This window comes from Lasioglossum baleicum, chromosome 20, assembly GCF_051020765.1.
Source record: "Lasioglossum baleicum chromosome 20, iyLasBale1, whole genome shotgun sequence".
Taxonomy (NCBI): domain Eukaryota; kingdom Metazoa; phylum Arthropoda; class Insecta; order Hymenoptera; family Halictidae; genus Lasioglossum; species Lasioglossum baleicum.
The window spans coordinates 6,942,791-6,955,932 of record NC_134948.1 but is presented as its reverse complement, the minus strand read 5'-3'; the positions used below and the strand labels follow the sequence as shown (position 1 = coordinate 6,955,932).

The window sequence follows — 13,142 nt, the reverse complement described above, 5'->3', positions numbered from 1 at the left end:
CCGAATGGACTACACAAGTAACAATTTTATATTCGTCCAACCACACCGCAGGCCACTTTCACTCACCCCACGCGCGCGAAACAAAATTCCACACACTTCAGCATCGTCCCATCGTCAGCCTCACTTTTGTCGTCAAATTCGCAACGATCCGCGAGCCTCCTTTGACGCGACAACCGCCCCACTTGAATTTACAAGCCACTTTGCATCTCGCGCCGCGGCAGAGAACCACCGCCGCAGCTCCAGGCGTTCGTATAAATTCGCGGACGACTATATGCGGCCATCCGAGAACGCAATACGCTCCGAGTAATCCACGGATCGGCGTGCTCGTAAGGAACACGGGACGCCGGATCTATTCAGATTCCGCTCGTTTCCATGCCGCGAACAATATCGCGAAAACGCGCATACTCGCGAGAGCACTATTATACGTGCCAGCGTGCACAGAACAGGCTGGCGCTCGCGCGAATATGCACCGCAGAAGTGCAATCCAGGGTGCAACGGTTTTACTTTTCCTCTTTTTCTTCGTTCCGCCGACACCCGGCTTTCCTATTTTTTATTTCGCTCCGACCGAGACACTCGTGTACCACTCGTCAACGCACAAAAGAATATTGCGTTTGATATCCGGCGATTGTTCGCTCCGGGGCTGAAAATTCACCGAAACACGGTGGCGTTCGTGTTCTTTCATTTTTTTTGGTCGCGATGCTCACGTTTGTTTAGATTTTCTCGAACGTGTTCCGAAGAACCAGGTGAATCGTCAAAGGGATTGCCGGAGCGTGAAAGTTGTTTTTATAGGGGTACGTGGAGAGTGGAGGTACCCGAGGTGGCTCCTGTGGAAGTTTTGTTAGGGCGTTTGTGAATATGTTCATTTCATGCAGCTCCGAAAATTATTGGCGATTTTGTTTGAGCCTGTAGAGGATTTTGTAAATAAGGGTAGTTTTTAGGAGGAATTTAATTAATTATTCCAATAAGGGTTGTAATAAAGGGAGTTTGTAATGAATGTGAAAATGTTAATTTCATGTAGGTGTGAAAATTATTGACAATTTTGTTTGAGCCTGCAGAGGATTTTCCAAATAAGGGTAATTTTTGGGAGGAATTTAATTAATTATTCCAATAAGGGTTGTGATAAAGGGAGTTTGTAATGAAATTTGTGAAAATGTTAATTTCATGTAGGTGTGAAAATTATTGGCAATTTTGTTCGAGTCTGTAGAGGATTTTCCAAATAAGGGTACTTTTTAAGAGGAATTTATTTAATTATTCCAATAAGTATTTTTAATGGAGTTTGTAATGTTTGTGAAAATGTTAATCTCATGTAGATGTGAAAATTATTGGCAATTTTTGTTACCTTCTAAGGGTAGTTTTAGAAGAATCAATTTTATACAACTTTGTTGTAATATTGTGCTCATATATGTATAAAATTGGAAAGCGGATAAATGTTACCGACAAATCATTCAGAATAAATCAACGGAATGAAATAAAGTTACTGACATGACCGTTCCTGTTTAATTTTAATCACCGTTAAACGTTCCCGTCAATTTTTCATCAACTGAAAACGATCGAAGCTATAAAATTAATTTTTCGTTTATATCAAACTCAATTTTATTTAACTTTGATCAACATTTTTTCAATTTATGAAAATTATCATGTCACACAAATAATAATTTCAATATTGAAAGAATTCATTCAAATAAAGCAGCTACCGTAACTCCAATACTAAATTTTAAGTAATTTTAAAAATTTACTGAAATGAAATTGAATGTGGAATTTAAACAATTTTATATATAATTCCATCTACAAACCCGTGTCCGTAAAATCGATATCACATCAAGCCAAAGGATTATTTATGCATAAAAGTATTCCTGTTAATTCCTCAAAAAGAATGATAATTATTGTACAAAGAATAATAAGATTGATAAATAAACAAAAAAAGTTGTAGGTTCAATATTTTCTATATACTCTTAAAAAAACATTCCTGAGAATAATAATTTCAGAAGAGTTGTACATTGAATATTTTTGCTATCCACGTTAAAAAATAATATCCGAAAAATTGATTTCAATCGGTTCAATTTCGATATTCGTGAACTACGTGTTAAATTCGGTAAAACAAGTCAACGATAAATCAGCCCAATGTCAGCCGGAATATTGACCTATATCACTGACTTCCGAAAAGAACTCCAGCACCCGGAAAATTCCAATTTCTTTTCAATTTTCCAGGTTTGTAGGGGATCTCAGTAAAACTGTCATGTAATATTTTTTCCTTACTACTTTTTGATTCTTTAGGGAGACGACACCCTCTGAATCTTAATACTTGACGTCCTACTTTCCCGTATATCTCCACGAAAACTGTGCGATAGATACGAGAAAATGATTACACTGAAACTTTAATGCCCGTCAACTCCCTCCTTATGAAAGAGAATTATATATTAATGTCCAATAAAACGAAAAATTCACAAAAAGCTCCATACACCCGACGCATTTTAAAAATCACTTTGCTGAGCTGCCTGAAACGTTAAAAAACCATTGCATATTCATTCTTGCCATCTTTTAGCATAAATTAAAGAACAAAGTCGTTTAATTATATTCCCAAATAAAACAAATTACTTACTAAAAAATCACGAAAGGAATAATTTTATGAAGTCTAATTTTATGGTTTAACGAACAACCATAATTTTCGGGCTGCTAATTCCAACGAATTGGAACGTGTCTCGCGGTGAAGAAGAGCATTGGCGGAATCTAACAGAATAAATCTACCGTAGATTTCTCTTCGCAGAAGAGTCCCTAATCCATTGATTTAAGTAGTAGTTAAACAGACTGCTTAGCAGTTAGAAACAACGCTTAATGTCCGGATTATACGGTCCGTGGGTAACACGCGATCGGGTCGCGTGCGACGCGGATATAATAATCCGAGGGTGCGCGTCTTTAAGGGGGGCGGGGGGTGGTGTTGTAACTTCCCCGTTTCCGGTCTATCCCAGGATTTCCCGGATTCGTTTCCTGCAGCTTCGGGGAACCGGTTTCGCGGCCAGATCTGCCGAAAAATTACGGCGATAGCCTCGAATTGCTTATCAACGAGCCAACTAATCTCACTGCCCCCCTTAATCTGTTAATTATACAGGCTGGTGCAAATATTATGCCAGTGTCGACGTTGATGCACAGACTGCATGCAATTCTTAATGCCAACTGACTACTCCATCTTGGTTTCTTGAGAAAAAGAAAATTTAAGTTCTACCTGAAATAATTTGATTTTCCATTTTTATAAATTTTGTAAAGTTTTGTTCGCAAATTTCAAAGGGATCCGCGCTTCCCCTCAATTTTAAATTTTATATTAATCACAATAAATTTAATAATTTATATTTTAATTTTTAATTTTCCTTCAATTTTTAATAAATTAAAAATTATAAATAACATTATAATTGTTAAGAAAATGATAATAGTGGAAGCAATTTTTTTTTTTTTGATAATTTAAGGAATTCTTAAATTTAAAGCAAGATTTAAAATTGTTATCTTTTAATTAAAGTTTCTTTGATTACATCTTACAATTTCACACAAAATAATTGCTGCGTATGAGATATATCAATGACATTATTTAATTGGCTCGACCAGTATTGGCTTTTATTTTAAACGTTTTCATAAATTGTTTACAGGGGCGCTCGAATCCTCTGTTAAATTTTCATTATCATAGCTTTTAGGCCATTAATTTCTTACGGTTACAACATAACACGATTGAATCTCTGAATGTGTAATGTCAAGCACGTACTATGGAAAATGCAATATTCATTCTCCACTCGTCTGACCATTACCAGCCAGTTCTACTCGTGAATTATTACATAGAATATATCAGAAGTGTGGAATCGAACAATCTCTGCAATGATTTGATTGGATAATTACTAATTTGGAAGAGGCATTTAAATTTCTAATTTGTCTGGCCATTGCTGACCATTTCTACCCAACCTATCTCTTTTATTTCAATTTTAGGGTAAACTTTACTTTACCGTACTCCAAATTAGTTCCTTTCTCCTACGAATTATGATGTATTTGGTATGTAATCCAATAGATTTGAAGTTTCGATCCTGTAGGATCAATGGTTCAGGAGTTATGGTCGCTTAAAGTCGAACATTTTTGACAGATAAGGGCGCCGCCACATTGCTGAAATATGCTCAACTTTAAACGACCATAGCTCCTCAACTATTGATCCTAAAGGTTCGAAACTTCGATCTGCATCCGCGCCGAGTACAAATCTACTGGATTACATATCTAATACATCATAATTCGTAGGAGAAAGGCACAAATTTTGAGTCCGGTAAAGTAAAGAGCAGCCCAATTTTAACCTTTTTTAATCTCCTACATTTTATTGTGTGCACATACTTCCAATAAACAATAACTAAATGAAACAACTATAAAAACCAGTTCAGTCACTTTTCCATCATTTTATCAGTGCAGAATTTTTGAAGCTTTGAACATGTTTTAAAGAGCCATAAATTGCGCAGCTCCCGTGCAAGTAGAACTGGTCGATAGAATCCAGACAAGCTACTACCAGCGGTACTGGGAACATGGCGTGTTTCATTTTCTGAAAAAAAAGCGGAAAAATACATCAGTACACGGTTAATTTACCTTGCTAATAATTAGTTCAGCTTGATAACTCCACGTTCGCGTATGCGGTTCCGTCTTGAATGCAAAATATCCCCGCGGACGGACGGTGCAGACGAGTTCGAGCCGACAGACGCAATTAAACGCGGAATAGCGTTGTTCCACGCAACGGCCCCGCCGTTTCGTTTGTAAACAATGGTTGTTGGCATTCGTTACGGCGGATCAGACATCAACAGTGGACCGGACAATCGCATCAAGACGATCTATGCCCGTGCAAAAAACGGACTAATTTGCTGTGACTTAACCCAAATTCCCCGAGAGAGCTACCGCATTCCGCCAGATCCGAGACCGTGCGACGGCTGTTTTTGCAGCCGAGCGAACGGTCAAAAAGTTTGTAAGTTACACAACAATGCTCACGTCCGCGAGTGTTAGTATTTCCCCTGAAAATCCATTAAACGTACAGCGGCGCGTAGAAGTTTCTGGGAACGAACTAACAAATCCACCCCTTTCACTCAAGCTGCAGTAAAACCCAAAGGAAAAATCGCACATCGATTTTTCTGGTGTCGTTGGCAGGGGCAGACTTCAATCTTTGAACCCTCGTTGGCTCGGACCGAGAAAAATTTTTTTATAGGCTACAGACTGCGGGATATAGACCGTAAAGATAGAGGGGCCGTTAAATTTTAGGAGAAAAAATGTACGCGTTCAAAATATTATAACTTCATGAAAAAAATCGAACTGTCATCTATCTGGTATCATTATGAAGAGGAAACGTTAATCTTGAAATTCACGTTGGGTTTCACGACCGCAAAAAATTGTTTAGTCTCCGTAGACGGATTTAAATTCGTCCATTCTATTGGGTAAAGTATCATCCCCTAAATGGAGATCATTTCAGCCTACACTGTGATCTACAAACGACCTTGAAAATAAAGACCGTTCAAGGGGTTGAAAGTGGAGGTTTCACGCTTTAAAATAAGCCCAGGAAGATGGTCGTCCGAGTTTTTTTCGCCGCACTTCAATTATTTAAAATATCGGCACTCGGCCACTGAATAGCTCGGATCAATTTCCCCGATCGAAATGTCAGTTCCGAGCGGTTCTCGAACCGGTCCGTTAGAGTTTTACAAATTGTCGAGTGTCGCGGTCACGATCGGTGCTCAATGGACCGCGGACCAAAGTGGATACGGCAATTTTTTCATTTTTCTTATTTTTCCCCACCACCCTCCTCTCACACTTTTTTCTCATTTTATTCTCGCCAAACACGTTTCATTGGTTACCTCTCTATCGATTCGCCGTGGGGGTGGAGGCGCGTACACGGTTTTCTTATTTCCCTTTCGTGATCGAATTTTTAATCAGAGTATTTGCTGACGGGGCGGATCGCGATGCCTTTTATGCCATTTCCTTTTCTGATGGAGTCCCCAATCGGAGACGGTCTCATATTTCTCGAATTTTTTCGGAGATGATATGATTTAATACCCTACACTTCCAATTTTAATAATATCTCAATATTTCTGAAACCGTGATGCACTTTCGTTAATCAATAATCGGTTTTTGCTGTACATACATCTCCTCGCATATAAATACAGGATGTCTCAGCTGAAGGAGGCCACCTAAATATCTTTTTTTTAATAGCACAAAAGAAAAATTTATGGCATAATTTAAATGGTATCGGAAGAGGAATATCATAGAATAACATTTTTCTTTTTGTCCGGTTATTTTTTCAGTTTTTTCAAGGTCATCGTTATTTTTTATTCGGAAAACTTTTATTTTTATTCCATCTTATAGCGACTGAAAAAATATATTTGAATGTGCTTAAGTCATTAACAAGATGGAATAAAAAAATATAAGTTTTCCCGATAAAAAATAACGACGACCTTAAGAAAAACTTTGAGAAAATAACCGGACAAAAGAAATTGTTCTTCTATGATATTCCTCCTTCGATACCATTTAAATTATGACATCAATATTTTTTGTGCCATTAAAAATAAAGGAGATATTTAGGTGACCTCCTTCAGCTGAGACACCCTGTATAGTAATTAATTGGAGACAGAAATTGCAAAATAAGGAGTTCTCTGCAATTGTCATAATATTCGGATGTATTCAAAATGTTTTATCATCGGCGATTATTTTTATTTTTTAAAGTCTATAAACATCCCTTTTCCTTGCAACAACAAGGAAGAAAGGGCGGAACCTCGAACCGGCTAACAATTGAAATCTGTTCCCACAATAGAGCGCTTAAACCTGGTTAATTCGTTCGCAAGTTCTCCGATAAATAAATTCTCGTTACCCCCATCCACTCATTCGAATTTATCTCGAGCAATTTTTCCATCGCGAAATGAAGCCGCAATTTACACCACCCGCAAATTAATCGTCTCCTATCCTTCAACGACTCCACCCCTTACAAGTCCCCGTTTCACCCTGCGCCCGGCTCAATGGAATTTTCTTTTTAGCCCCTAGTGGTCGAACAATGCCTCTTAAATTTAATTAATTGTTATCGTCGTTAGTCCGATTAGGCGAGTCAAAGTTTTCAGAAGACACTGTTTACGAGTTCACACGACGTCGCGTCGTTTCATAAAGCGGATTCGGAAACTACCCCATTCAGCTCCTTCTCACCTCACGTGCTGTGATTAATGGATACTATAAGAGCAGCTGCTCAAATCTTTGCTTATGGTATCACGTGTAGCTTGTCGAACGTTTTAATGAGCAGGCAAAAATGTGGCTTCTTGTAGACACTGAGTAATTATTAGAGTAGGAGGGTGGGTTGTCATTATAGAGATTAATTAATTAATCTTTGGATGGCTGACAGAGAGAGAGAGAGAGAGAGAGAGAGAGAGAGAGAGAGAGAGTGCTGAAATTTTTCTAACGTGTGGAAATTAATACGAGACCTATTATAATACGTTCAACTTATTTCTAATGATATTTTTAATTATACTTTTATAGAAAAAACGCACAGATGTAGTCGCAACTGTCACGAACGATACAGCGAGTCAAAAAAGCCGAACCGATACGGTTCATTCGAAAGCGATTAAGCCACGCGATTTACATGTTGATTTCCAAGCATACTAATTGAACAATGCCCGGATTTGCGTTATCCTGAGCCACGCGAATCGCCCGGCTCGTTACGGCCGAAAGGCCGGGAAATTAATTTCTAATTAACTGTGATCGAACGCGTGGCGCCCGTGCAAATACAAATGTTACTGGTCGGTCGTGGCCACGTGACAATACTGATAAACCCTCTACTGATAATGTTACACTAGCCTGAACCACAAAACAGAAGTTTCATTCAGAAACTTCAAAATCTAACTAACTTCTGAAATAGCAAGCACAGAATTTCTCACCGCTTCGTGTTCAGCTCGAAAAACTGATCCGAAAATCCAAAAGAATCATTTCTCTAAAATAAACCGTTCTCCAGCAAACTGCGAACGAAGTTTCGGCCAATTGAACAGCGCAGCGTGTCCTCCACCGCGCGGCGGACGGCCAGTGACACGCGAGGATTGCAGAGTGGGCGGATCGTAGATGCAGCGCCAGATTAGCGGAACTACAGCAGCATTTTCCAAGAAAACGGTTCGTCGCAGAGAATTGGTTCTTCGGGAAAGTTTTATCCCCTCGACGAGCGCTACACGACTACGCCCGAGTTTCTATCGTATCTCTCGATCCAGCGACGCCCTGAAAATTCGTTTTCCGGGTTGTTGAGCCGCGGTTTCGTTCAGGAGGCATCGCAGGATTTTTGCGAAGTTGTTTCCGTGTTCGCAAAAATTAACGGCGTCCGAAATCAGGACCGTAAATCGGATTACGAGTCGCAAAAGTTTCGCGGCGCATTCAAATGCTCGTAATTCGGTTCCAGCGGACTGGGTCGAACAAAGACGCGATTGTCGCGGGTTTCGAACGGGGTTTTCACTCGCTCACGTACGGGATCGTCGAAAGAATTCCGCCGATCCCAGGAATAGCACAATCCCTGGGGAAGTTAAGCGAAGTTAACTGATTCTTCCGTGTTCAAAGCGAGCTTCCGGCAGTGAAAGAACAACGATCGCTCGATCCACCAACGCGCTAGCCCGTATTTGCTTTCTATTTAGCTCTTTTCTTTCGAACGATTTTCGAAAATAGAAATTCTATAGAACTTCGCCTACAATAACCGTGCGCTAGTTCCCGTTTTATTTCAGTCCGTGTACCCACGTAAATTTATTCTGCAAAATACACAAATAAATTTAACCATCTGCTCGCCAGCTGAGAATTTATACAACACACGAAATTAGAAATTTTCCTCAAACTTTGGGTGGGCGGCTCGAATCGAATATATCGAAATTGGTTTTACTGAATCGAACCACACAATGTTGCAATATCGAAAAATTCGATATAAACCTCATTCGAAATTTTTTAATTTATATGAAAATTGTTTATTATTATTTGTTGAAACAAGTTATTTCCACAAAAAATTCTCGTTTCATTATTAACAAAACTGTGAATACAGAATGAAGAATTAATCGTTGTTTATGAATATTTTAATTTTGCGATGTGAGGTGCGATGGAAAATTGTTAAATGTTTAATGGTATACGGAGCATGGTCGAGTAAAGAAGTTAATTTGCTAAGTTTAATAACCGTGATCCGATCGTATGGGGAACTTTACTCGAGCTAGACGCTATTAATGTTCTTGAATGCATCGTGTTACGATTTCGCCTGAAACAAAGACGCACAACACCGAAATTGTTGCAACTAATCCGGGCTTGACGAAGGCTTGATGAACGGCTGAGCAACTTTGCATACGACCGTTGAAAATTCGTTCACTGCCGGGAGGGAATCGTCCAACGAATCGAGCAGGTGTAAATACCTAGTTGTAGTTACAGGAAACAGGCTCCTCTGCAGAATTTAATTCCCTGCTTTCGTTTGTCTTCGCAGTTTAACACGGAAACTACAAAATTCTCCGGTAGAACTCAGCGGAATTGTTAACATTTGACTTCTTCAGTTAAAACTCGCAATCCAAATATTTTATCTGAATTTTCTAGTGGAGAAACTCAACTTAAAACACTAAAAATTGGCTTGCTTCTGTGGGAAGATTTGAATTTCGCGCTATTTCTTTATTCCTCAAATCACTTCACATTAGATTATTGTAAACGGTTATTCGAAACAAAAATTGTGTAAATATTCTGCTGTCTCTATCTAAAAATTTGAACATTCGTTGACACGTTCTTTTTTATTATTTAATAATTCATTTGATGCTGTCTCCTCTTCTGTACATTATTTTGCTCGTTCAAATAAATGAACTTTGTAGTATTGTTTAGTGAAAGGTGAGGCATCCAAGCGATTATGCGTTCGATGAGGAACGATATTTTCAGCGGCAAAGTTAAATGGGACGAGAGCTCATATTTTGTGTCTCCAAGAAGTCGTTGAAAGTGGCTTGCAGGCCAGGGAGAGTTTGTTTAAGACACCATTTTGCCGTCGCCGGGCATATAAGAAAAATAGCGACGACGCCCATCATCAACGGGGCTACTAGCATCCATACAACCTAAAAACAACACTGTTCTTGATTACATTGCCTCGGTTGCCTGAATTAAAAGCCCTTCCGAAGGAACGATGAAGACATGACGCTTGGATCGTGCTTCTCCGAGAAACCGTAACTTTCGCCGTTAAATTGACAACAATGTAGCAGACAACATAAACAAAAATTGTAGGAAGACAGCTATTTTCATTATTGTCTCGTTCCTTAAAAATACTTTTGCACAGAATTCCGTAATTTTAAACCGTAACTTTTTAACCTTCAAAAAATGAACAAGTTAACTATTGAAAGATTACACAGCACTTAAGAAAATGAAAAAGTATATTTTTTTCTACATTCGTTCCTTATCCGTTTAAATTTTTATAAAACCATGTTACAAATATTCCATGAACACGACCACAGAAATTAAATATTGAACCAGTGCATCAATAACACGATATAATAAATGTTTAATTAAAAATAAAAGGATGAATCCGTGTAGCAGATAAAAAGCTACAGTAAACATGAGAATAATTTAATTTTGATGTTGTTCGGGTTCGTAATTTGGATTGCAGACAAGTTTTTAGCTGCCGAAGGAGTGTTATGGCAATTATCTGGCTGTAATTCGAGTATTCGGGCGCAGCTAATTACAGTCTCCTCTAATTAATAAATAAACAGCAGCCGCGTAACGTAAACAAACGACCGCGTTAACGAATCCGGTAAATTCTATGTATAGTAACAGGTTTAATATACGTACGTAAGATATCCAGGACACAATTAGCCACCCTAATAATACGGTGCCGGCTGTATTCAAGTATGGCGCGTACTCTGGCCGCAGAATATATTGCAAGCACGGGAATTTACCACTCAAATCCGTCAGCATGCTCTCGAACTGCTTTAACGGGTCATTAAAAATCCAAACAATTAAATTAAAAATTTTCCACATACAAATTCAGTAGGTACATTGTACGAAATGTTTAATTTGATACACGCACACAAAATATGTAAAATGTATATTTACGATAGTTTCACGTATACATGCAAATTATAACCTCAAAGAATAAAAATGTCTCTCAAACAACCAAAACATCACCAGCAATTAAAATAAGCATCTTCAAATCCGATATTAAATTTAGCAACTGAAAAATCAATTTATCCCGAACCATTTTTAAATAACCGACATTACTACCGGCACCAATGAAAATGAATTATATACATGATAGAAATCGTCAGGTGATGGTGATCGTGAACGCTTACTGATTAAGGCGAAAATATTCAAACGAATCGAACCGACTCGTTGAAACTCCGTCGATATCGCGTAATTAAAATAGAAAAACTGTGCTACTCACGTTCATCTCGCAAAATTTCCCAATCGACTATCGGCTCGAGAATTTAACGCTGCCAATTACGGGGAGCTCCATTTTACGTACCGCTCTCTGTCCCTCTTTTGTCGGAAACGTCACTGTCAATCCTGAACAATAAATTAATCTGGTCCGAGTTTATTAAATGCCCGTTGTTGAACGTAACATGGGAAATCGGGTCGATCAAAACTGACGGAAACAACACGCGTGCGAAACAATGTACCTCGGGTGACGATAATTTACCCGGGGACCAAAAAACTAATTGAACGTCGACTGGCGTTGTTCATTGAAAACGAGGATGTAGGATTTGGTCCGTGAACAATATTACACTAGATACAACATAACATTGTATATATTTGAACTTCGAAAAGATATAACTAGACTAAGAACTTTTTTGTGACACAATCTCCCGTAAGGCTAACTGTCTGGTCGATGTTATGTTATGTTATGTTCTGTTATGTTAGGATATGCATAGGGCGCAGTGTTCCAAGATAACTGAATATCTGGTGCCCACAAGTCACGTCACAAGATAATTCAATATGGTGGACAGCGACATAAAAGCGAGATAAATACATTGTATATATTTATATATTATTTCGTAAGCATTTATTGGAAACATGGCGCAAACTTGTTACATGAAGAATTATAAAAAACTAAATAAACTGTGCTACAAATACATCTTCTCACAAGTAAGTATCTTATACGCAGCGTACTCGCGTGCCTAACCTCACATAACCTCGCAGAAGTTGCGTAAAGAGTTCCGTTCCATTACAATACTCGAATAATAGGTTATATGCGGTACATGTTTACTGTTAAAAATTAGGATTAATACTGGAATAAGCGAACTCGTTTCTTAAAGCTTTATTGTATTTGTGGTTTGTCCTTGATCCGATTTCAAAACGGCTAACTACAAGATTATGTCGCGATTGAACATAATTAATGAACACATGTGACTCCCATTAATATTCGGACGCTCTAAAAAAAGCGATAACTTTTTAAATATTGGACTATACGATTCAAACTTTTTTGGGACGCTAGAGCAAATAGTTTACTACAGGATGTGAAAAGAAATTTTTTTCGAAAATTGCAATTGATCGGAATTATAGAGAAAATTCTAAAAGTTGCATTTTATAACTTTTTTATGTGGGCCTGTATTGAAAAATTAAAAAATACGTTTTGTAGATCTGTGTCAATTACACATATCCTGAAAATTGCAGATTTTCACGATTTTCGGCTTATAATGACAGTAAATCTAAGAATTCTCCCATCTTTCAATGTCTGTCGTCTTTTTCTGCATCAACCGATTTCAATTTTCACAATGCAAATAATTGACACAGGTCTACAAAACGTATTTTTTTAATTTACAATACAGGCCCACATAAAAAAATAGTAGAATGCAACTTCGAGCATTTTCTCTGCAATTCTGAGCAATTGCAATTTTTGTAAAAATTTCTTTTTACATCCTGTAGTAAACTAATTGCTGTAGCTTTCCAAAAGAGTTCAGATCGTATAGTCCAATACCAAAAAAGGTATCGGTTTTTTGAAAGCGTCCGAATATTAGTGGGAGTCACTGCATGTGTGTACATCAAATCGTAAAAATATGTAAGAATAGTTCATTTATTACAGCTGAGAGTTTTACGAAATTTTCACGAAAAGTAACATCATTTCGTCGCTAATTGAGAACTGTCACGAAGTCTCGCTACTTTCGCAGCCGAAAGAGTTTAATTTTGAATTATGC

General features: G+C 38.0%; 1 protein-coding gene across 5 annotated transcripts in view; it reads right to left on the bottom strand.

Moving 5' to 3' along the window:
• LOC143218945 (uncharacterized) overlaps window positions 1–11,830 on the bottom strand; it is a 95,830-nt gene extending 84,000 nt beyond the window's left edge. Inside the window, exons 1-3 of one of the 5 annotated variants that reach the window (XM_076444594.1) lie at window positions 11,393–11,830; window positions 10,801–10,938; window positions 9,912–10,073 (exon numbers count right to left, since the gene is read on the bottom strand). In XM_076444594.1, coding sequence (XP_076300709.1) covers window positions 9,912–10,073; window positions 10,801–10,938; window positions 11,393–11,398 — 306 coding nt within the window. In that variant the 5' untranslated portion in view covers window positions 11,399–11,830. Of the gene's footprint in view, window positions 1–9,911; window positions 10,074–10,800; window positions 10,939–11,392 lie in introns of those variants that run through there. The other 4 variants (XM_076444595.1, XR_013011193.1, XR_013011194.1 and 1 more) reach the window with 4 other exon arrangements.
• Between the last annotated feature and the right edge of the window lie 1,312 nt (window positions 11,831–13,142).